General features: G+C 33.8%; 2 protein-coding genes across 2 annotated transcripts; both read left to right on the top strand.

Annotated features, from left to right (window-relative positions):
* The first annotated feature begins 1920 nt into the window (after positions 1-1920).
* Positions 1921-12927, top strand: LOC142615268 (cytochrome P450 705A22-like). The gene is made up of 2 exons (XM_075788003.1): positions 1921-2942; positions 12127-12927. Exons 1-2 carry the CDS (start codon positions 2025-2027, stop codon positions 12781-12783), a joined length of 1575 nt encoding a protein of 524 aa, XP_075644118.1. The 5' UTR covers positions 1921-2024; the 3' UTR covers positions 12784-12927.
* A 3280-nt stretch (positions 12928-16207) lies between these two features.
* On the top strand, positions 16208-17505 carry LOC142617848 (thaumatin-like protein). The gene is made up of 2 exons (XM_075790830.1): positions 16208-16329; positions 16717-17505. The coding sequence occupies exons 1-2, from the start codon at positions 16284-16286 to the stop codon at positions 17379-17381; spliced, it is 711 nt and encodes a 236-aa protein (XP_075646945.1). The 5' UTR covers positions 16208-16283; the 3' UTR covers positions 17382-17505.
* Positions 17506-25721: the final 8216 nt, after the last annotated feature.

Below are 25721 nucleotides of genomic sequence, written 5' to 3'. Positions count from 1 at the left end.
TAAATGCCAAGTAGAAATGGGTGATAACATTAAATTAAGGGATCCGCTATGGTATAGACCTCGTAATGAAACAACATTGTTGGAATACCGACTTGACAAAGGCATAGTTCGAAATCTTATGGACTCTAAAACAGGTACTTGAAAAGCTGAGCTCATTGCAAATATATATGACATGAGAGTTGCACGAGAGATTATCAATACCCCACATTTAATGTTTGGAGCTCTGGATAAAATCTTATGGTCTCAGTCGCAGAAAGGGACATACAAGGTGGAGAATGATACAATTGATTACTAAGGAGCAATATGGGACAGCTAATTATGGTATGAATGGAATGGGCTGGAAAAATCTTTGGAGATTAAAAACCCCATATAAAATCCATTTGTTCTTCTGGAAATTATTACACAATGGGTTACCGAGTAGAATGGAGCTAATTAGAAGACAAATTATTGTTAGCCCCAAATGTGTAATGTGTGATCAAGAAGATGAAACATTGGATAATCTTTTACTTAAATGTCCTTTTGCTAGAGCTTTATGGTTTGCCTCGCCTCGGAACTTTCAATCTAATGTTATTCCATCTGTTCGACAATGGTTGATAACCACTCTTGAAAAATACAAAGCAGGTAATGGATAGGAAGATAGTTCTTACAGATATTAGTGCCACTCTTTGGGTGATTTGGAGCAACAAAAATAAGGTTATATTTGAAAATAAAATTGCTGATGTTCAACAAGCCATTTCAAGCACCAGAAACCTCCTGACCGAATGGAAAACAGATTTCGATGATTGTATCCAAATTGGTTCAACAACTAGCGTAATTGTTGGAAACCAGATTCCACGCCAAATTTAGAATTGGCAAGCAATAATAATAGTTGACACAAAAAGCGTTCACACGAAGCTAATTGGAATGGAGGTGTCTTTGTGATAAAAAATCGTTTAGGCCAATCCATTCATAAAGGTTGTTATTCATGGCACTCCTGCAATGATGAGAACAACCTATTATCCACAACCAGAGAAGCATTATATGAGGCGTGGATGCAAGGTTTCAGGGAGGTAATCCTTTTTCTAAAATCAAATCAAGGAGTGAAGCTAATTCAGACACATCGCTTGACTAGCTTGGATAACGTCCCCATCATGGATGATATTGCAACATTAAAAAGGATGATTAAGCATATTGACATCCAAGTTGCTCCTCAACTAGTGCTCTAAGAAGTTCAAGGACTAACAAACATGCCATCAATATGTTTTACACGGCTTTCTTGAATGTGATTTTATTTGGCGATAACCAAAAAAAAAAAAAAAAATCTGACCTCGGAGGATTTTTAATATTTTAGAGTCTAGAGTCTAGACACGCTATCCTCTCATCTTTTTTTTTTTTTTTTAATATGTATATTCTTTAAGTCATGATCCCAACTTCCTTAGACCCGAATTTGACATGGTGCAAGATTACTCGAAAAATAATGAAACAAGGTAGCTTCCCTACTTGGGTGTGACTATAGTAGTATCTTACTTACTCTTAGGCGAGACCCCATATTCTTGGTCTATGAAAAACTCACTTATTATCTTTAGACCAATTTAGATGAAGGTGAGATATAAAAAGTACCAACACACAGCTAATTGTTGAGATTCCTGAGACTTTTTAACTAGTATCTAACCAACTAGGTATCTAACCAATTAGACCACTGGGATGTTGGTTATTATCCATCTTTTTACGAACAACAGCTAGGTGCAAATATTTTAATGGCAAAGTAACCTTATCTCACAAAACAACAACAATGTGCACAAAAAATAATTCGATGATAAGATTCGCTTTTGTTGTAGCGATTGATAATAGCCTTATTCTCATATTTCCATTCATAAAAACTTTACGCAAGTAAACTTTCCTCACAAAGTGTTGCAGCCACCGCCACGGGACAAAGCAATAGTGTGAACAGAAATTATTTTAATCATAAACCTTCCCTTAATTACCATTGACAAAGCCCCAACTAAACAAAACAACTTTCACATTAAATTTAAAAAATTCTATCCATGGATGCCATGACCGACATCCAATACTACTCCTTCTTCTTCTTCGTATCTATCATCACAACCCTCCTAATCCGATCCATTCTCAACAAACCCACCAAGCAAACCACGAGTCTTCACCTTCCTCCAAGCCCACCAGCCCTCCCACTCATCGGTCACCTCCACCTCCTCACTCCATTCTTATACAAGTCCTTCCACAGCCTCTCCAACCAATATGGTCCTCTACTCTATCTTCGCTTTGGCTCAGCACGTTGCCTACTTGTTTCTTCAGCTTCTGTTGCTTCTGAAATCTTCAAATCCCAGGATCTTACCTTTTCTTCTAGGCCTATATTTGCCTTTGCTGACATGTTACAGTATAATAATTCAGGTTTTATCACTGCCCCATATGGTGATTATTGGAGATTCATGAAGAAACTTTGTGTTACAAAACTATTTGCCACAAAACAGCTTGAAGTTTCACGTGGCATTCGGCGTGAAGAGATAGAGAGGCTGTTGAGGAAAGTGGTGGAAAGTGCAAGGAAAAATGAGAATGTTGATGTGGGTGCTGAGGTGATGAAGCTTACAAACAATGTGACATGCAGGGTAGTGATGAGCGCTATGTGTTCAGAGCAAGATGGTGAAGCTGAAAAGGTTAGAGATCTGGTAAAGGAGTCATTTGAGCTGGCTGCAAAGTTGTGCTTTGGGGATGTGTTGGGGCCTTTGAAGAAATTGGGGTTTTGGTTGTATGGGAAACAGGCTTTGGATGTGACCAGAAGGTTTGATGAATTGTTGGAGAGGGTGTTGAAGGAGCATGAAGAGAGAAGGAAGAGAGATGGGAGTGTGAGAGAAGATAAGGATTTGATGGATATACTCTTGGATGTTTATCAAGATGAGGAAGCTGAAGTTAAGATTACAAGGACCCATATCAAGGCCTTCTTTTTGGTAAAGTTTGTCTCTCTTTTAGATCTGTTCTTTTCTGGTTTTTATTCCCCATTAGCCATTAGTTGACTCTTGCAAATTAGAATAATGGTGCATCTCATTTGAATTATTTGTTTATGTATGATTTTCTAAAGCCATTTCTTAGCTAGATACAATTATAATTGTATTCTCTTTTATCAATGCGAATCAATAAACTAAAAAGCCATTCTAAAGGAAGCTAAGGAACACTAAAAAAGATAAATTGATGGAGAATTGTTATTTTGTCTTAAAATTGAAGTGGTGGAGAATTGCTATTTTGTCTTAAAATTGATGGGGTACTTGTATAAAAATTTGGTAGTGGATACCTATTATATATGTTCTACTTATTGAATTTGGCTTTCAAGATTGTCTAACATTCAGTTACATTTTGTTTGGTTACATACGACAGAAAAAGAAAGGAGAAGAAAAGAGTGAGAGAAACAAAAGGAGAGGGAGAAAGAAAAAGAAAATGCTTCTCTCATTAGTGTTTGGAAATAAGAAGGGAAGGAGAAAAGAAAAGAAAATAATTTCTTTATTTGGTTTGCAAGGGAAGAGAAACGGAAAGAAAAATATTAATTTTTTTTTACTTTTATACCCTTATGAAGTAAAAAGTGGAACACGAAATAATATGCAATAATGTAATTTTGAAGCACTTGAAAGCCAAAGTTTGTTGTTGCAATTTTTTTAAAATGGGTTTCTCTACATGTCCGCCCTTATTGGGAGGAAACCAACCAAAGTGTGGGCCAAAAGTGCTTCAATTTCTCCTCTCTTGCTAGCCAAACAACAGAAATCTCACTCTTCACTTCTTCTTCCCCCTTTTCCAAACGCAACACTAGAGTTATAACAGGAAGGACAATACACTACAACAAAGTGTAGTTATTTCAACCCTTTTTTATCGAGGGTTTACTAAAATCTGTCGATACAACCTATAAATAAAAATGCAAAGGGCTTTATTACTAAACTTTATTTCAAATGTTATTTGGTCCCTCAAAATAAGTTAAAGCACCCATGAAATAAATGTGAAAAAAAAAACCCACCAGTTTTTTCAGCCAACAACCCTTGGTAAAATATTACAAATTTTTCAGCCCTTGAAAAAAAGCCCACAACAAAATTTTCATCCCTTGCAAAAAGCCCACAACGAAATTTAAAACTATAGCCGTATTATATAAATTTAAAACAAATTAACTAACAAAATACAGAGCTCTTATCACTCTCAGAGCATAGAAATCGCAGAGCATGGAGATCTCATAGCTCGTCGATCACGGAGATCTCATAGAGCTCGACGATCATCGATTTTGTACGTAATCGCATAGCTCCGATTGGGTACAAGTTCATCTCCGTTTTGTGACTCTTCATCTCTCTACCGATTTAGACGATCACCGTTTCTCAGCTCCGATTAGGTACGAATCACAAACCCTAATTTCGTCTTTGATTTTTTTGTTTTTTTGGTTTACCCACACTTTTTCATCAATTTCCCCATGATTTCGTTTCACATTTCTCAGAAAACGGAGCTCATCATCGATTTCCCTATAGAAAGCTGTGCAGCACCATCAGGTAATGATATTCCAGCAAACTCATTGTGCACTGTGCACTGTTTCTCACTCTCTACCGCTTTTGCTTTTCGAAATTCACTTTCCATTTCCAAAAAATCCGTGTTTTACTTGTAATGCGATTGATCTAGGGTTTCATTTCTCACTGAAAATTTCCATAACTGTCAAATCAAATGCTAGGTGTTCCTCTTTTCATTGTGATTCCTAAGCTATAGTTCTCGAACCTACTAGAAAATTAAAGGAAAAAAAAGAAGAAGAAAGAGTGCAATGAAGCTCAAGCTTAGTTATATATTGCTAATTGTTACAAATAGAGTCCAATTTAGTAACGATCGGAAAAATGTGTGTGTGTGTGTATTATTTTCATGGTGCTATGTTATTAGCTGAAGAACTTGCTAGAGATGCATTAGGAGTTTCACTGATCATTGAAATATTTTCAATTTCTTTGAATTTTTTTTTTTTTTTGTTGATCTTAAATGTGCTCAATGTGTGATGTTATATATTATGTTTGAATTTATAGTTCATATGCGGGGGCTGTTATGTGGACCTCTTTATTTTTGGATATATCTATTACGATGGCAATCCTCTTGAATAAACCATGTTTTCTTTTTATTGGGTTTTTGCTGTAAATGTGGAAGTTTTGTGCTAAACTGTAATTGCTATGTTTGTATTTTTTTTTTTATCAAATTAGATATAGAAAGTGTAAAAGCCATTAGAAAACTATGATTAGTTCTTAATTTATAAATTAATGTGTCTGTATTCACTGTTTTCCAATGATTTATCACTTAGTATGTTTTCCTTCCTTAGTTGTTCCTTGTTTTTGGTTCTAATGTATGCTGTGGCAATGGAGGTTACAATTACAGGAGCAGATATTTGCGATTTATATCTTATTGAGAATTGAACTTGAGCTTGCATTTTCTGTAGGTGGGCATCATAGAATTATTTTTTTTTTACTTCATACTCTGTTTCGAGCTTATATCCTTTTATTGCCATTTTCGTTTAAAAATTGCAGATATAATTGGTTCTTGTTTGTTTTTTTTATTTATTTATTTTTTTTTAATTTTTTTATGTATGTGCATTTTCATGTGATGTTATAGGAGGTGTAACTTATTTGGATATTTGGACTGCTATTTGCAACCCAGCATATTCCTGGCCTTACTACTTTCCCTTCTGGTGAAGTTTAATGCTGGTAGTGCCATAACCCACCGCCTCCCTCGATCACTCGTGACCCACCACCGCCAATACCAGTGACCATTTCAAAAACCCCCACAAAAGAAAAAAAAAACAACAAAATATTCGAAAAAATTTATAATTGTTTGCTTTATATAATTATATATATATATATATGTACTAATATGTGCGTGTGTACGGGGTGGAGAAATAACTGGGGATTTTTTGGTTGAATCTTATACATGGAATGAAGAAGTTGCTATTTTTAATTTGCTGGTTTCTTTTTAAAAATTATTTTTCAGAAAGAATTGTGAGAAAAGGATGGTCTGCCTTGGAGGTGGAAAGCCCCTGTTTGGTTCCATTTTGGTGGTTGGATTAACTATTTGAGTGACAATATTTGCCTTGCTTATTCTCTATTGAAGTATGAATATCAGTAATTGTTCAGTTTCTCCCTATTTGAATAGTTTTTTTTTTCCACTCAGAAGCATCAACGACATCAATATGAACCAATTTTATGTTAGTGTATGACACTTGAGTTCAAAAATGTTGAACATTTGAGTTTCCCACGCTGTGCTCCCTGAAGAGTTTGTTTTTGTGCTTGACTAGATAATGATCCTTAACACAATTACCTTTCCACTATTCACTCATTTCCTTCCTAATGGAAAGAAAGTTACTATTTAGTATTTAGAATATGATGGGAAGTGGGATTTATCTGGAAAGATTGATGAGGAGTTATAGAAGCCTATATACTGACTCAGAAATTATTGAATTGAAAATAAAAAAGTTTTTGAGGGGTTAATGAAATACTTATTTACTGATAAAATAAAATAAAAAGTTTTGAGGGGTAGGTGAGGTAAGACAGGTGGACGAAAAATTTATATTTTTTTTCTTGATAGTATAATACTGTAATTATATGTGGAGTGGCTATTAGAGAAAAATTTCATCCCTGGACTAGAGCCAGACTTGGTAGGCTTGTATGTGGTGTTGTCTTTGAGTGGCACATAAATGTGTGCGGGGCAAAGTGCTAAGGGGACAGTTTTACTCAGATTATAAAAAAGAAAAATTATCTTTAAGGCTTTTTTTTACTCTTAACGTTGTGTCATCATGCTTTCCTTATACCATTTATTGACTATTGTCTACGGGTTTGGTCTGAGTATTTGTCATTTACATACTCTCACCATCTTCAAGTGTTGCCTTGTTAGGCAGAGTCATGTGTGTTTGATATGGTACCTATCTTATTGCGAATACTTAAATTCATCCAAAGAGTAAGTGTTACTTAATTTTTTGACTCTGGTATTTTGTCATGTTGGATTGATGGATATAACATCTTTGTATTGCCATTTTCACAGTGAGAATTTTGAAATAAACTTTAATCCTTGCATGAAAAATAATTCTATTATTTCTTCTTTTGCAGCTTGCTTGGACCTGCTACAACTTCTATTAGTCAACATCAACAAAATTGGCCGGGAAGAATCATTTCTTTCATTTTGGGTAGGTGAGTTTCTTGACATCCTGATAACAGAATTACACATGCCATTCCCTACTAAATACAATAGGTTCTGAGGGATCCATACCAAAAATGAAAAAGTCCAGGCTCTTGTTTGGCATGTATTCATACACTAGCTTTGATAAAATTACATTTGTCTGTGACATAGCAGAGTTTTTATTTCAGATGATCTTTTAACCTTAAATTAAGAACTGGACCTGGAATTCAGCTATGTAATTAATAGTTTAGAAATAAGATCAATTAGTAAGCAAAAAAATTGAGTTTCTCAATGAACTTATCAACTGTTTTGATAGGTATCTTGTGTTGTCCTAAGATTATGAACTGCTCCCTGAACATTTGATGGGTTCAGTTCTTGGAAGCTCTGCTTTGTTATATTTAATTAGTGCAATAATTTGCTATAGTTTGTTTATGCTTCTCATGTAAATCTGATAGAGCAAATGTTCTCATAAGCATTAATGTTAAATTTTTATCTGATTTTTTGTCCTTATCTTTTCTTTTTTCTTTTTCAATTTGAAACCAAAAAAAAAGAAAAAGAAAAAAGAAAGGATTCCCTTGTGTTTTTTTTTTTGAAAAGTTTCGTTGTGGATTGATGAAATGCGAGACAAATGGGTTGAGTTATTAGTTTTGTGTGATTCTTCCACTATTTTTCTGTTTTTTTTTTTTTTCCCAGTTTTCTTTTTACTACTTGTGAAATTTGGGGTTTGTCTTGGAAGGAATTGAAGTGTTGTTAACTTATGGAGATGAATTCACAAAGCCAGAAGCAAGGTCAATGGTAGAAGATAGAAAGAAAATATTAATAATAATTGGGACATGCAGCTTTCGTGTTTTTGGGCTTAATATTTTTCAGAATGTTTTTTTTTAATTAAATAAAAAACACTAATTTTCATGTTCCTTAATCCTCACAGAATGTATAGAGCCACCTTCCAATGTTGCCATCTTGGAATGCATTTATTAATGCTTTGCTTTTGTCCTTCTTCTCCTTAAGGGTCCATTTGGTTGGAGAGGTAGAAAAGTGGGGGATAAAAATGGTGAAAGAATAAAAAAGTGGAAGGATACCTTGGATGTACAGAATCATTTAAGCTAATACAATCAGAAATTTCTCAGCCTTCTTGCTCTGTTGCTCTCTGTTTTCTTCTTTCTCTGATAGTGTTAGATTCTTTTAGTTCTAATTGAGAAGGGATTTAGGTGTTTGGCTTTTGGGAGAGACTGATTATTTGATTCTTAAGTAACATCGCTGTTTTAGGAATTCGAAAGTGAACAAAAAATAACCAAAACATCTATGTTTTGGACAGAACCATCCAAACTGTTCTGACCCGCAAATGGTTCTACAAATTTACCTGTTGAGCCATTGAGTTGAGAATTTTAACAATAATTTTACTAGAACAGTTTTAGGGGGTGTGTTGAACCATTACACTGATTACAGAGACCAGTTCATGGTTGGCGGTCCAGGCCATTTGTTTTTTCAAACACTGGTCATAACATTTTAAAGGCGGCATTTGAACCTTTCTTTTTAATCAATGTGTATGTATTACCCAAGGTAATTGGATTAGAAATCTGTGTATGTATCTATGTTAGCGTAGATTGATACCCAAGGTAATTGGTTTAGAGTTTTCAGTACTGTAGAAACTCTTTGGAAACCTTATAGGTAACTCTTTTAAACTTATATTCTCTTACACTACTTAATAGTTAATATAGCTGATCTATATAATAATCAAGTTTGTATAAGTCAATAATTATCTACTTATACCTCTGTTAGGTATACAAGATTAGGTACGTATATATATATATTCAACCCGTAGCACCCAATATAGAGATCAGCTTTTACCCTGTGCAATTCCACATTAGAAAACCCAATCAACAATTGCATATTTGAATCTAAGGATCAACCCCACTAGGTTATAAAGCCAAAGCCTCCGCACCTCAGTTCCTATCTCCAAATCCCACACATAAAGTTATCCCAACGGAAATTATTCTAATTCAATGAAGGCCAAGAGACTGACATTATGTTTAGTCAATAAACAGTAACATAAGTAAGTTCCATTTATGGTAGAACCCTATGTAGCTATATTTCTCCAGCAAAATTCCCTCAGAAGGTGCCTTGAGCAGTAACACTAGAGATTTTTGCACTGTTTATTTTACTCATTCAAAGGGACAGCGCTTACTGCAATTATACCAGTTGGACAATCAATTGTGGAGCAATAAGTTATTGAATGATTAAAATTTAAGCCTATTTTGCAAAAAGAAATTTTTTTGCCAAACTAAATCGAGAAATTATATATATTCTGTTAAAAACAAAATTTAAAAACCAACTAAACAGTACAAAAATCTTTGTTTCCCTCCAACAAACCACTATACTAACACTATGAACTACTTAGTTTGCATTCCTTTTCTTCAAACAAAATAACAATTATCAAACCTCTTTGCCAATACCCACCTATCCTCCAGCTCTTATAGCATCAACACATACCTTAAGGGTCTGCCATTATAATAAACTTTCATCTGAGTAGGAGCCACGTCAGAGTCCTTCCATAGTATCCCATATGCCTTTTGGGATATGATTTTACAAATTCTCTTTTGTAATGCACAACTGAAATTATGACCTTTTTTATTTCAAAATCGTAGAAACAGTCACTTGCACCTTGCTTCATTTATAGTGAGGACATTTTGTTTATACAAATGAATATGAATTGGATGCCTCCTCTAGTTGATCACTTTAGAAGTTTAAGATGTTTAATTACTATATACTTTCTATTTGTTTTTTCAAATGGTAGAAAGAGAAGACAGGTCATAGCCCTAATAGAATTAAATTATTTGACATCACCCATGTGCAAGCTAATGGGCAAGCAATAAATGAATCAACACAAGATGCATTGGTATGAAATCTTCTAATTATATTAATATAGATAGTATATTTTTATGTGGTTTTGTTGCAAGTTACTTTTCTTTTTAGGTGGCATTGAGGAATCTTACTACTCAAGTGAATGAGGGGGCATTGCAAATATCTCAAGATCAAATGTTTGTGGAGGTGTTTGGACCTGAGCGTCATGGACGAGTTCGTGGCTATGGGGCTGGAGTCACTCCTACCATGTTATGGGGTTCCTCCTCATCTAAAATGTATGATCTTGAGAAGCAACTCCAAGAATCTAAACAAAAACGCTTAGAATCTGAACACAAACGAATAGAGGCTGATGCAGAGTTGAAAGGAGAAGTAAAGCACCTCAAAAGCATGCTCGAACAACAAGCTATTCAAATGGCAGAACAAAGAAGACATTTTGAGGAACAACAAGCTAGTCAAATGGATGAACAAAGAGCACATTATGATAATATGATGATGCGAATGTTCAGTTATATCACCTCGCAATCAGCCCAATCTAGTAGTGATCACTAAGGTATGAAGATTAACTCAAGCTAGTGACTGTTTTAGTACTATTGGATAAATTTGGATTGACTTATTGAGTTGTTTACACTGAGTTGTTATATATATTTCCTTATTGGGGTTTGAGACTTTAAGTCATGATAAAGTACTAGTTATCCATTTTCCTTTTTAGATGCATTATACTAAAACTTTCATACCTGCTAAAGCATAGAATATATCTAAGAATTTTTTGCCTCTGTTGTAATTCAACTTTCAAGTAATTAATAATTATTTTTTCCTCTGTTTCAGCTCAACAAGCAGCATTACAACATCTGTTATGCTTGTAGCCGATCAAATTATTCTTGTGATTTTTCTAGTTTGGCTATTGTGACTGATGATGATCCGTCTAAAGAGGACTGCCAGTTCCCAATGATGATTTCTTATGGTTCTCCATTGTTGCTGCATAGTGGACTTTCAGATACCTTTATAAGAATCATTGAGGGATTTGTGTAGTTTTTGATTCTGCTAAATTGATAAGTGATAGGCCTAGACCTATGTGTCTGTTAAAGCTATGGTATATTGAAATTTTCCAGAGGGATTTTATAGATGCTTTTCTCCCCTAATGATTGTTTGATCATACAGGATTGTTGATACTTTTCACTTTGTGTATTTGGGTTCTTGTACAGTCCTTTAATTTCTTGTTTTAAGCTTTCTAAATCAATTGCCAGGTTTATCGTTGGCATCAATTTGCCACCACTTGCTACCATGTCTAACTTCATGAATGTATATATATAGTGCATGATTGTGGTTTTTTTTTTTAAATAAAATAAAATCTTATTTTGAAGGTCAAGAGACCCCTTAAATAACCTTATTTATCAAGGGTTGTAAGAATAAATCTTTTAAACCTTGGTAAAAGGTTATTTAAGAGTCTCTTGAACCTCAAAATAAGATTAGAGCAATTGTTTTGAGGGGCACGAAGGCTCTCAAAATTTCTTTTTCGACGGTATATGTTTCAAAGGTTATCAAGAGTCGGTTGGACTCTTAAAATAACTTCTTTCAAGGTTTTTTAATACTTTTTTTAGGGGTTTTGACCCTTGAAAAAAGTATAATTTGTTGTAGTGATACTAACTAGAATTGACAAAAACTATGAAGAATGTTGCATGTGAATTATGTGAGACCAAACCATTTTAATTTCATAATAAGAACCTTTCACAAGATCTGTTAACTAATATCTCTGGATGCATTATGCAGTAGTTCGATTTGTGATGCCCCAAATTAAAGACTTGTATGATTAATTGTAGAGCCTTACATTAGTTGTTTATTAGGTTGATCTGAGTTATATAAGCAGTTACAAAAAATTTTAATTACAATTTGACTAATTCTTTTAATGTATAGCGTAGATGTGACCAGTATTCATTTATTTAACAAAAGAGAAGTTAAGGGTTTATGAAAAGCTTGGTAACTTGTTGCATGTGTTGTAGTTGCAATTATGCAACTAAGTACTTGTAAAAAATACGTATAGTCATTCAATTTCAGTACAAAATGAGTCCAATACCAGTTTGATCACATTGAATTTTGCTATTATGCCAGGATCTCTTTATTGCAGGCACTGACACCTCAGCAGAAGGAATGCAATGGGTAATGGCTGAGCTCATTAATCATCCTTGTGTCTTCAACAAGGTTAGAGAGGAAATAGAATCTGTTGTGGGAAAGACTAGACTTGTTGAAGAGTCAGATATCCCAAATCTCTCTTACTTAGAAGCAGTTGTAAAGGAAACACTAAGACTATACCCACCAGGCCCCGTGACAACAAGAGAATGCCGCGAAAATTGCAAAATCAATGGCTATAATATACCAGAAAAAACTGCAGTGGCAATCAATCTTTATGCCATTATGAGGGATCCAGACTCATGGGATGATCCTAATGAGTTCCGCCCGGAAAGGTTTTTGGTTTCACTCAATGAGCAAGAGAAATTAGACCAATGTCAAGTTGAAGGAAAGGGACAAAGCTTCAATTTTGTACCATTTGGGGCAGGAAGGAGAGGGTGTCCAGGAACAACATTGGCGTTCAGTATGATGAATACTGCGGTTGCAGCTTTGGTTCAATGCTTTGATTGGAAGGTTAGTGGAGAAGGCGATGGAACTAAGGTTGATATGCAATCTGGACCAGGCATGTCATTGCACATGTCTCACCCACTAATAGTTCGTCCTATTGTTCACTTCAATCCATTTACTGCTTCAATGTAATCATATATGCATCAAGAATTGCCTGTGTTATGCATGAATGTCCAATAAACTAGGTATTCTACTATTGTGATGTGCTTCTAGAAAACATGTTTTCTCGTGGAATGTTGTTTTGGACATATGGAAGGGTTCATAATGATTAAGAATTATTGTCAACTCGTTAAATTGTCAATAACAATAATACCTAATTTGGATTGGCTACTCAAAGTGAAACAAAAATAAATGCTTTTTTATTTTTCAAATAATGTATTTAGATTCAAATTTCACTTACACAAAAAAAAAAAAAAAAAAAAAAAAAAAAAAAAAAGAAGAGTAATGTCTAGACTTTATGGTAAAGACAAATTATTATGAAGTGAAGACTCAATAATTTATCTTTGCCATGGTTTTAAAAACCGAACCGAGAATCAAACCGTTTTTTTTCAAAATTTTTGGTTTTTGACCGGTTTTCCGATTGTTGACCGGTTTTAAGGCATTTAACCGGAGTGGACTGCACCGGTCGGACCGGCCGGTCCGGTCTGGTTTTTAAAACAGTGATCTTTGCTGAAGTTGATATTGGAGGATCTGACTCTCCTCCCATTTAAAACTCTCTTATTCCCTCTTATTTTTAACTGGATGAGTAACACTTGGCGAATAAAAATCCCAAAGGCTAATAATTACCCACTACAGTTTCAAATTTTCTCTCAATATGTTTCTTTCTTAACACCTCAGATGCTGAGGTGTCAAGACCATAGCTTTCCAGAGAAGAATGGGTGAAAACGAGAATATCCATTTAATTTGAAATTACTTTAAGCCAATTTAAATCTATTTCCTTTGGAAATAAAATCTTTTTTCAATCCACTTTAATTTGATTCAGAATTGAGTTTCAAGTGTTATACTTATCACTAACTCAAACAAACATTAAAACAACTTTGACTAAAGTTATTCTTTCTATCTTTTTTTTTTTTTTTTTTTGAGAAGAGTTATTCTTTCTATCTTTAATGCACATAATTGAAATAATTTCGACTTTTCACGAAGCACTAAATTATCCTCCTATTATATATAGACTAAAATGTCAAATTTGGTTCTCTGACAAGTTTGAAGAAAACAACTTTAACACGTTATATACACTAGTATCCGTTTGGATATCGAGTAAACCACAATAAATTTCACTGGCACGCATGCAATGAGACTTTTTTTTAGTGGTCCTATTTTGTAGAAAAAAAAACTGTATTTAATTTTTTTTTTTGAGAACATATTTAATTATTTTATATATATAATTTTTATTTTAAAAATCTAATTTATAAGTGAATAAATCAATTTAAAAATTAATAGAAGAGTGGTCTTATTTTTTAGGCAATGTTTTAGTAGGAGTTAGAGTTACATTTTTACCGAATTGTCCTTTAATTTTGTCTCTACTTAAACATAGGACTGTAGGGGCATTTTTGAACTAAAAAATAAGAAATCCAAACAAAGGAAACCCTTTAAATAATAGTATAGATGAGTATTTATTATTAGAAAATATAGAGACGATATATGGAACTTTGACACGTTATTCAAAACAAAACAACTTCCTCCTAATCCTTTAGTAAAAGGCGAAAGAATAGTTTGCTCACTGCGTGGCTGGTTAACTTCCTCCTAATCCTAATCCTAATCTTGGCCTATACGTTCTCAACCAACCCACGAAGCCAACAAGAAGTCTTCAACTTCCTTCAAGCCCACCAATCATCTGATCTTGGAAGATTTTCAGTACTCTAGAATCTAGGCACGTTATCCTCGTCTTCCTTATATATATATATATATATATATATATATATATATATATATATATAAAATGAAGTTATCCTCCGTTAAAAAGAAATAAAACTTGTAAAAATGATGGTTCTAGTTAACTCAACTAGTAAAGTTTTCAATGATTTAATAAGAGATATGAGATTCAATCTCCTCCTATACCGAAAACTGATTAGTGTCTTAGTGTGATGATAAAGAGCAAAAATCACAGAAATAGACGTCATAGGTTAATAATAATAATAATAATAATAACTCCGTTAAATTTGAATTTGAATTTGAAATGGTGTAGGATCATCCGAAAAATAGTGAAATTTGTCACTACTCAAATCCAAAAACCTCAAACTCACAAAATAACAAGACACAAAAACTTCTTACTACTAAACCAGCCCCTCGTATAAGTTATCCTCCATCTTTCTAAGCACATTAACTTGTTGCAAATATTTTAATGGTAAGGTAACCTTGCCTCACAAAGCTGTTACTAAACAAAACGACACAATTGCTTAGAAAATATTTCAATATTGATAAGCTCACCTAACATTTCACAAAGTCAATACTAAACAAAACAACAAATATTTTATTCATAAACGATACCTTATAGGTTATAAAGAAAATCTTATGTTTTGCTTAACACGAGTTGATTAGGCAATTAAAAAATTACACTCAAATTATTTTAATTAAGAAAATTGATATCCCATTGATTTCTTTGCTTCCAGCCCTAAGAATATATCCTTCTTCTTCTTTTTATTAATATTTTTAGTTGAATAAGATACAAAGGAGAGAGAAGAGCTACAAAAGGCTTCCTGGGTCAAGTTAATCTAGTTGTAACAGGAAGAAAACTCATGTTGTGATTGAAGAGATGGATTTGGAGCCAGGAGCAGCATTCAAACCAACCCAGACAAGCCCATGGCCCAAACTATTGGCCTGGCTAGAAGTGTTGAAAACATTCCAAATTACGAAAAAAAAAAAATTTGCCTTCTCACTAATCTAAAAAACGATACCAAAAATTTTCAATCAACTACCTTGCAATATTGAGAAAAATATATCAGTTGCTAACTTTTTAATCATCAAAATTTCAAATTGTTGTACTTTACCTAGAACACATAAACCCAATATTTTTTTTATAAATATCTTATCATTTTGATCCTTGATTTTTATATTGTGTGGCAATTTGATTTCTAACGTTTCAAATGTGTCATAAAAAATGCTAACATAATTCATGGCTAAAATAAAAATATTATTCTTATGCCATGAATGGCCGCATCAGCCTAAACTTAAGAAAGCCCATTAGAGTTGTAGGCTAAATTTGGCTTCAGACCCAATGACACAGGTTAAGCATCTTCATGAATTCGAGCATATGTGCTGGTCAAGCTGAGCATCAATAATTGAGGCTAAAAAAACAAGAAGACACGCCAAGTGGAAATAAATCACTTCACTCACAAGCAACAACTCCTAGCCGATTTTATACTTTTCTTTCCTTCGTTGAATGAATTTGTACCAATACTTTCCGTATCACAGTTTAAAAATAAAAAAAAAAAAAAAAAAAAAATACTCGGTCGTTTTGTTTATTCTGGTATACACAATTCCCGGTTGTGACTATCTTAAAACAAAAGGTTGGTAATTGTTTGTTTCTTCTTTCAATTTATAATGATGACCCATTTCACAACACAAACACACCCTTTTTCCTCCAAATTCCACAAACAAAGCTATTCTTTCTTCCAGACTTTCAACCATCTTTTATGGCATTGTACATTCTTCCAATTCTCCTGGTTCTATCTCTATCAGGTACCATAATTCAAACCCATGTCACATCTTTTCTTAAACATTATTTGATATCAAAAAAAATTTTGGGGTATGTGGGGCTATATTGTAGCTAATTATTTTCAAAAGCTAAACTACAAGAGTTGTTGGTTTAATAATTTTTAAAGCTTCATGAGATTTTAAATTCAAAACTCCTGACTAGTATCTTAGAACCATTTAGGGATTCATCCCCATAATTATCTGGTGTGTATGGGGCAAAAAAATATACATTCAAAGAGAAATAGTTACTCTCCAAGAGCTTTGGTCACCCGCGTTAAAAATAAATAAATAATGTTTAAAACATAAAAGGTCTGTACATTTTGTATTACCTCTTAATGTAGCTAATGTTGATAAATACGTGTGAATTTTCAGGAGCTGAAGCGGCTGTGTTTACATTGCAAAACAAATGTAGGAACACAATATGGCCAGGGATTCTACCTGGGAGTGGACAAATTCAGCTAATGAATGGAGGATTTCAGCTTAACCCTGGTGAAGTTGTAAATGTTACAGCACCTAAGAAATGGTCAGGCCGGTTCTGGCCTCGTCGTTTTTGCAAGTTCGATTCCGCTGGTAATGGACAATGCTTGACAGGAGACTGTGGTGGCAAGCTACAATGTACTGGAGCTGGTGGTGCACCACCAGCAACACTCGCTGAGTTTACCTTAGATAGTCCTGTGGATTACTATGATGTTAGTCTCGTTGATGGCTATAACGTACGTGTTTCAATAGAGCCTTTGAGCGGTACAGGGCCTATATGTAAACCAATTAGTTGTCTTTCGGAGTTGAATAGGCTCTGCCCTGTGGGATTGCAAGTGAAGAGAAATGGTCATGTTGTGGCGTGCAAGAGTGCTTGCTTGGCCTTCAACACGCCTGAATATTGTTGTACTGGTGCATATGCCACCCCTAATTCATGCAAGCCTACCAATTATTCCAAGGTGTTCAAGGCTGTTTGCCCCACGTCTTATAGTTTTGCATATGATGATCCCACAAGCACTTTCACTTGCAAAGATGGTAATTATTTGATTAGGTTTTGCTGAATATAATGTAAAAAAGAAAGAAATGTATGTGTGCGTATTGCAAAATTATGATGAGAAGTAAACTCTCCACGGATGCTGGGATGTATAACTATTCATATAAAAACGTATGTAATTAAAATATACTTAAAGCAATTGTTTTAGTTAGTAATTTTTGTAACAATCAAAAGTCTCTCAGGTCTCAATTGTCAAAGTTGTAACATATATTTATATTCTTCTACCAAAAAAAACATATATTTATATTCAGTTTTTTTTTTTTTTCCCTTTATTTTGATAAGCAATGACCTTTTCGACTTTTGGTATATCACTAGTTGCTAACCCGTGCGATATATGGAAAAATTGAGCAAAATTTTTAAGTGAAATTATGATCACTTGAAAATAAAAGTTATAATTTTAAAGGGGAAAAAATTCTAATACCAATGATAAGTCCAACACCAATAATAATTTGGTATTTCTTTGCTATAAGTAATAATTTGTTATACCTAAAATTTATGCTAAAGATGACATTAATATATAATTATTCGCAATACCCAAAAATCATACTCAATAAAAATAGTATTTTTTAAAAAAGATTAAAGAAATTGTTAACAAACCTGGAGCAGCACTATTATAAGTTATTAAAATGTAAAGGGAATAACGTAACTAATCTGATATAAAAAGATTAAAGAAATTTTTAACAAAACCTTAAGTAGCAGTTACTAAAATGAAAAGGGAATAATGTAAATAATCTGATATCACTCAACCTATTTTATAATTTTAAAAAAATCAATCAATGAGTACCGCTGAAGAGAAAGTGATATGAGGGTTGTAATTTTTTTATTATTATTATATAAAAGTGGGAAATTACTTGGGTAAAAAGAAAGTTTTAAATTCCTAAATTGCATTAGTCCAATCTGTATTTCCCCTTTTTTTTTTCTTGCTCCACCGTTTTTTCAATTCTGTCATCTTTATCTCCTTGTTATTTTTTTTTACTCTTATCTTGAATTGTTCTCATCCACACATTTAAATTATTTATACTTTCCCAATACCTTGACTTTTCTCTCCCAATGGCTACATGGCTACACATACAGATGTTCTATTCTTCATTCTCATCCTCACAAATCTCTTAACCTCTGTCTCAGTCTCTTCATTCTCTTCCTCACAAATAAGTCTCAGTCACAAAAACAATAAAAATGCAAGATTTTTTTTCCATATTGCATCGTCATCGTGCTCCTTTCTTTTTCTTTTTTTTCAAAAGAATTTGCAAAAGCATTCATCTCAACATTTTGAGTGATCTCATGGTGGTTGAGGCTTCAATAATAGTGATAAAGTGCTGTGAGCCTATAAAATACTAATTAAAAAAAAATCTTTATTGTTTTTTTTTCATGATTTTTTTTTTCAACATCAGATCTTTAGTCATCTTTATCATATATTACGGTTCTTTTTTGCAATGATCTAAGTTTTAACATAGTGGGCATTTCAGGGGCATTTCAATTCTTTGAGTTTCTATTACAAATATTGTAATACGTTACTTGATATATCCTATTGTCACCCTAATACTTCACGTGTATTTAATACCCAATTTTTCTTTACCATAAATTTTTTTTTCTTTACCATACATTTCAGAAAAGGTATCTGACCTTTAAATTTTCTTTGACACTTTGCTGGCCAATGTTACTGAAAAGAGAAGTCCATGCTAATAGGAGAAAATTTCATGGAGAAATTTGTTTCAAAGTTGTCCACAGGAAATAAATTTTGGAGAGAGGGAGAGAGAGGGAAAGAAAAGCGTACAAAGATAAAGATAAAAGAAAGAAGTGATGTTTAATTTATAAAAACTATCAAACGTTGTGTTTATAGTTTAGTATAAGCAGTTGGGCTTTTAAGAGGCGTGTATATAAGGAAAAAAATAGTCAAAATATTTTGTAACTATAGTCCAAAAGATAGAACATTTTGTCTGTAATTTACTATAGATAACTGATTGTTCAAAAAAGTGAAAATATCACTAAAACTTCCATCAATTTTTTTTTTTTTCTTTGAGAAGGAAAACTTCCATCAAATGAAAAGAAACAACTGTTCAGGTTTTTTTAAATATACATGTGACATTAATCTATATAGTCACGTGGCACAATGTGGAGTGGTCAACAAAAAACAACTGTTTAGGGCGATTTCATTGCTTTTCTTGCATAAGGTAGTTTTATGGGTTAAAAGAATCGTTTTGGTGAATGGTTTACAATTAGCCCGGTTGGACTGTACGGTTCAATCCAGGTTTACAGATTGTTCAAGCACTTTTTTAATGTTGACAATGTTTTGGGTTGGAGGTTCAAGGGGTTTGATTCTAAAAGATTTTGTTTGTGTGTGTGTGTGTGTGTGTGTGTTTTTTTTTTTTTTCGTCTGTTTGCTTGCTAAGAACCCCACGACAAATATCCATGGCTTCAAATTTGATAATTTTGTGGGGACTCCATGCTGGGAAGGATTGGATTTTGCAATGGCATAAGTTAGGCTGATAGGCTCTTTATTTATGGAGGAAGAAAGATTGCAGATATATATAGAAAAAAAATAAAGCAATGGGTGTTCTATTTCCAATAAGCAACAATTGAACGTTTTGAAAAATCTCTTGATCAAGAATAGGAATCATCACCACTAATCAAGATAGATTTGAAGAAGGTCCAAATTAATGCTCAATTAGTTGAAAGAATAGCAAAATATTAATTACAAAAGGAAGGGATAATGTGTACCTAATATGGACTCAATTTTTTTTTCTCAGTATAGTGGCAATTGAACGAGTATGAAGGAGTGATTCAGTTAAATGAGGAGAGGAAGAGACCAAGGAGGGAAGAGCGAGAGTTTGGCGTTAGAAAGCTGAAGTTATGAATTTTTGAATGTGTGAAAGACAGGAAGGCAGTTAGAAAGCTAAAGTTGTGAAGTTTTGTAAGCCTGAATGACAGGAAGGCTGTGAAGTTTTGTAAGCTTGAAAGACAGGAAGACAGAGAGGGGTTAGCATTAAAGACTATTGAACTTGGTTGGGAATTTATAGTGGTCAACATTAACCGTAATATATAAAGATTGGCCTTTAAAGTGGAGATAGGGTTGAGAATAATTTCTTTTTAATAGTATGTTAAAATAATGAAAAAAAAAATAGAAAAAAGATGGATAATGACGTGGCTGCTGATGTGGCTCAACGTGAGCGTAACAACATTAAATGCTATGCTTCAACTTTTAATATGATATAGATTGGGGGCATGACAGTGGGGGAAAATGCCTCTACATATTGAAAAAAAAAAAAAAAATCACTTCTTATAACTTATAAGCACATTTTCATGTGCTTCCCCAAGCAATATAAGATTTTAGGATTGCTTCTCCCTTTGGTTCTTCACATGAGCTGTTCAAATTGTTGTGTGGGGTTGCCGATGATGACTGGGATGATAGTTGGCTTGATGCGTATGATAGAATCTACAATTTAATATGCAATAATGATAGTAGAGAATGACAAGGACTTCCTTATCCAAGGTTGATCAAAGCTAAATTTACAATAAAGAGAAATGGTCATGTTGTGGCGTGCAAGAGTGCTTGCTTGGCCTTCAACACGCCTGAATATTGTTGTACTGGTGCATATGCCACCCCTAATTCATGCAAGCCTACCAATTATTCCAAGGTGTTCAAGGCTGTTTGCCCCACGTCCTACAGTTATGCATATGATGATCCCACAAGCACTTTCACTTGCCAAGATGGTAATTATTTGATTAGGTTTTGCTGAATATAATGTAAAAAAGAAAGAAATGTATGCGTGTGTATTGAAAAATTATGATGAGAAGTAAACTCTCCACGGATGCTGGGATGTATAACTATTCGGATGTATAACTATTCATATAAAAGCATATGTAATTAAGATATACTTAAAGTAACTGTTTTAGTTAGTAATTTTTGTAACAATCAAAAGTTTCTCAAGTCTCAATTGTCAATGTTATAACATATATTTATGTTCAGGTTTTTTTTCCCTATTCTTTGAAAAGCAATGACCCTTTCAACTTTTGATCTATCATTGGGAGCATGACGGTGGGGAAAAATGCCTCTACATATTGAAAAGAAATCACTTTTTATAACTTATTAGCGCATTTCCATGTGCTTCCTTAGGTAATATAAGATTCCAGGATTGATTTTCCCTTTGGTCCTTCACATGAGCTGTTCGATCAAACTGTTGTGTGGGGTTGTCGATGATGACTGGGACGATAGTTGGCTTGATACGAATGGTAGAGTCTACCATTTAATACGCAATAATGATAGTAGAGCATGACAACGACTTCCTTATCCAAGGTTGATCAAAGCTAAATTTACATTAAGCTTTATCCAAGAACAAGGAAGGGAACTCCACTTAAACAGAATCTAGCAACCCTACATCGCAAAGCCAAGGATTTAGTTGCTATTCTATAAAAAAGGCATCTTTAATTTCTCATAAATCTGGCTTCCCAATAACCTTTTCCATATCTTTGTATTTACTTGATTAAAATCAGATTAATGCTCCACCTTATAGGCAGATTTCTATAGTGAGTGAACCTGACTTATTAGCGGATCTTTTTAATTGCTGCAACCGATTCCTCATCAAATATTTGCGGTAGTTTATAAAAGAAGACACCATAATTTGCTGGGCTCTTAACTCTTCAAACGTTGGACTCAATTTGAAGCCGGATGTTTTTGGCACACATGACTCATTCCAAAAGTGAATTTCATGACCCTAGCCAAAGAAATTACATCTACCTTCATCAATCATTTTTGTAGAACTCTCAATTCCCTTCTAAAGCCAAAACGAAATCTAACCTTCCTTCTATATAACCAATGTTGAGCTCGAACATATTTGGAGAGCAATAATTCTACACCAATCTATCTTAATATGTTTCCTTTTTGTGCTATGATATTAGTTTTTTTTTTTTTTAGTGCAATTAGGATTTGAACCTTAATCTCTTATTAGACAACAAGAGACATTATCAATTAATATATACCAAAGTCTGCATCATGTGCGAATTAAACAAGTTGATGGACTGCTAATTGAAATAAAATAATGATGCATGAATTATCTAGTTATTTATTGTTTGTTGTCTCTATTTTATCAAAATTCTCATTTCAACAAATGATTCAAAAAATATCCTATTACTATTAGGACTTAATTGACCATATTTTTTCAATAATGTTTCACTATTTTATACTTTTGATTGAGTAAAAGGTTGTGGAGTCCAGAAAAAGAAAGTGGACAAGAATGAGAAGCCAAGTATTGACCAAGTCGCTAAGCTCATATTTGAGTCCCATAAGTTAAAAATATAGATATTGAAGCTTTAAGGTCAAAGAGGTTTTCCCGCTATACGCAGAAACTGTGTGACAGATAGGCCATCCTATTAGAGGCTCTGGAGTTGAATGTGAATTTGAAATATTCAGCTATTGGAGGCAGAGGCAAGTGAGAGAACTCAAGAAATAATTGGACGAGTTGGTACCTTCCTAAGTCATGATTTGGTACCCTAAACCACTACAGCCAAAAAAAAGAATGCCCATAATCATGATTATGCCATATATATAAGTAATCAATAATGTCGTTGTTGATTGTTCTGTGAAAGTCAAATTCAAAGATCAGCAAAATATCATGATTTATATATGAGCTACTAAGAAATGAGGAAAAACAACCATCAATTAGATTCAGATCCACAATGCCTTATAAAATTCTCTCTTGAAAGGTGGATAAACATTGAATAATTTCAAGCGAGTGTTACGTGTGCATAGTATAAAATAAAATACTTTATCCGTCTCACTTTGTTTGTCTTCTATTCCATTTTGAAATGTCCCAAAATATTGTCTTGTTTCTAAAAATAAAAATCATTAATTTACTAATATTCCTATTATATTTCTAGTTTATTTTTAAAACTATTTCAAAAGAAAATCAACAAGAAATTTATTTAAGAATAGTTTTGGAAACTTATACATTTTTAAAATGTATAAAAGACAATAAATGATGTTCCCTTAAAAAGTTTGACTTTTTAAACAAAACAAAGAAAGTGAGACGAAATGAGTAAAATAAAATATAAAGCTCTCTTGAAAGGTGGACATGATCTCATAAAAAATATAAAAAAGAAACGTCAAAAGTGAGCATCAGATGTGCATCCCTTGTAACTTACTGTTTTAGTATTTTATTAGAGTTATGCTAGATTAGTAAGCCAAATCACACATTGGTTCACCACAATCTCCAAAACATTTCTAAATTAAAAATATTGTGAAATTGTTGAATACTTGCAAGTTGCAATAGCCATGGATGAAGACATTTCCCTTACTTGTAATGTCTAGTACTCACACATCTGTTGCATACTTGTCACTTTTGCACAGAAATCAGGACTTGTTCAAAAAAAAAAAAAGGTGTTTGTGTACGGTGTGCATAAGAGACATTTCCCTTAATTCACTTTTAATATTCTATATAACCTCACATAGTAATTTACAGTATTATCTGTGCATCACAAGAACCCATTACTAGTATAAATAAATGATTGCCCGATCTTATATGAGATTGGGATGAATAGGAGCAAGAAAGGAGTTCCAAAAGGCCCTAGCTTGAGGACAATCTCTCAAAATGTGGATGATTAATTCAACTTCTACATTACACAAAGGACAAGAGATGGGAATAGATAACCCCCTCGCACCTAGAATTTCTCTCGCTGGAATACTTCTATGGAGGCATTGCCATAGGAAGCACTTAATCTTAGGTAGGGTAATTACTTTCCAAATCCAATTTCCCATGAATGGCCCACACAAGCTGGGGAGGAGGGGAGGTCATGGTTTGCACAAGTCAGATTATAAGCTCCTCTCAGGTCAAATTCCATTAGGTAATGAACACCAAGAAATACGATCTACACCTACCACTACCATTGGAATAGGAGTAGTTTTGATTTTCTGACTTGGGAATTTGGAAAGACAAAGGAAATTCCTCCTAAGTTCTAGAAATTTTGATGCATAACATTCCTGAGGAGCAAAGACTCCTCGTTTCTTTGAAAAGGATCTGAAATGAGGCTTCTAAAGGGACCATCGCTCAACCACTTGTCATGCCAAAAGGACCACCATCCACCTTGGGCTTAGTGATTTTTTTCCAGCTGACTAAGTGAAGTTTCTTTTTGTTCTCTGTCGTGCCCCAAATAAGATTGCAACAAAGTTTATCCACAGTCTATGTTACCTTTACAGGAAGGGAAGCACATTGCATGATATAATTTGGGATAGTGGATAGTATAGCTTGCATCAACAAAGTCTCTTGGAAAAAGATAGGAGGTGAGTTTTCCACCCCGCTAAACGACTTTGAACATGCTCAATTATAGCACCAAAATCTTGAGGGATTGACGTGTGTTTGATGCGGAAGCCAATATATTTCCCCAACGAAGGGGTAGATTGGAACTCTAAGATGTTGTACAGCTCCTCCCTATAATGTTGAGTCAGGTTAAGGGAGAAATAAACACGAGATTTTTCTGCACTCACCTTTTAGCCGAAAAGTTCACAAAAAATGTCTAAAACATCTTTCACAGCTTAACAATTTTTAGTATCAGTCTTAGCAAAGAGAACTAGATCATCTGCAAAGAAGAGGTGAGAAAAGGCTAAACCACCTTTAGAGGTCGAAATCGTATCCCAAAGCTTATCCTCACATTTTCTAGATATGAGAGCTCTTAGAACTTCCATGCACAAGATAAAAAGGTATGGAGAGAGGAGGTCCCCTTGCCTTATACCCCTTGAAGGCTAAAACGGATCCAAAGCCCCACCATTGAAGAGAATCGAAATGGATGAGGATGAGACGCAGCTCATAATAAGAGATATAAGGTGATTAAGGAACTTGAATAGGGCTAGAGTGTCTCTAATAAAACTCCACTCATGGCGATTGTAGGCTTTCTCCAAATCAATTTAAATAGCCACGTCTCCTTTTCTGCGTCTCTTTTTGGACATAGAGTGAATCAACTCTTGAACTATGATGGCATTATCAACACCCTTCCTCTTAGGCACAAAGGCAGTTTGGAGAGGAGAGACTAAATAATCCAACAACAGATGGATGCAGCCCATAATAAGTTTAGTTATGACCTTGTACACCGTGTTGCACAAACCAATGGGGCGATAGTTATTAAGAGATTCCGGACTATTGCATTTAGGAATGAAAGTAATCAAGGTTCTATTAAGATACTCAGGAAATATCCCAGAGCAAAAATTCTCTTGACTTCATCCTTAACTGCAATTAGCCAAAAATGCTGAAAAAAACTTGTGGGAAGCCCATTAGGTCCCGAAGCTTTGTAAAGTTTGAGAGATTGAAGAGTAGCAAGAATTTTAGTATCTGTTGAAGAAACAAGTGAAGAAGTGTTGTTC

The sequence above is a fragment of the Castanea sativa genome, chromosome 11 (assembly GCF_040712315.1).
Source record: "Castanea sativa cultivar Marrone di Chiusa Pesio chromosome 11, ASM4071231v1".
NCBI lineage: Eukaryota > Viridiplantae > Streptophyta > Magnoliopsida > Fagales > Fagaceae > Castanea > Castanea sativa.
Note: the sequence above shows the minus strand (reverse complement) of the source record. Positions and strands in the feature narration are given on the sequence as shown.

Bases quoted from the DNA above. Each gene is read 5' to 3' on its own strand.
- LOC142615268 (XM_075788003.1), top strand. From the start codon at position 2,025: ATGGATGCCATGACCGACATCCAATACTACTCCTTCTTCTTCTTCGTA. The intron at 2,943-12,126 runs GTAAAGTTTGTC...CTATTATGCCAG, and splicing joins ATATCAAGGCCTTCTTTTTG to GATCTCTTTATTGCAGGCAC.
- LOC142617848 (XM_075790830.1), top strand. From the start codon at position 16,284: ATGGCATTGTACATTCTTCCAATTCTCCTGGTTCTATCTCTATCAG. The intron at 16,330-16,716 runs GTACCATAATTC...GTGAATTTTCAG, and splicing joins CCTGGTTCTATCTCTATCAG to GAGCTGAAGCGGCTGTGTTT.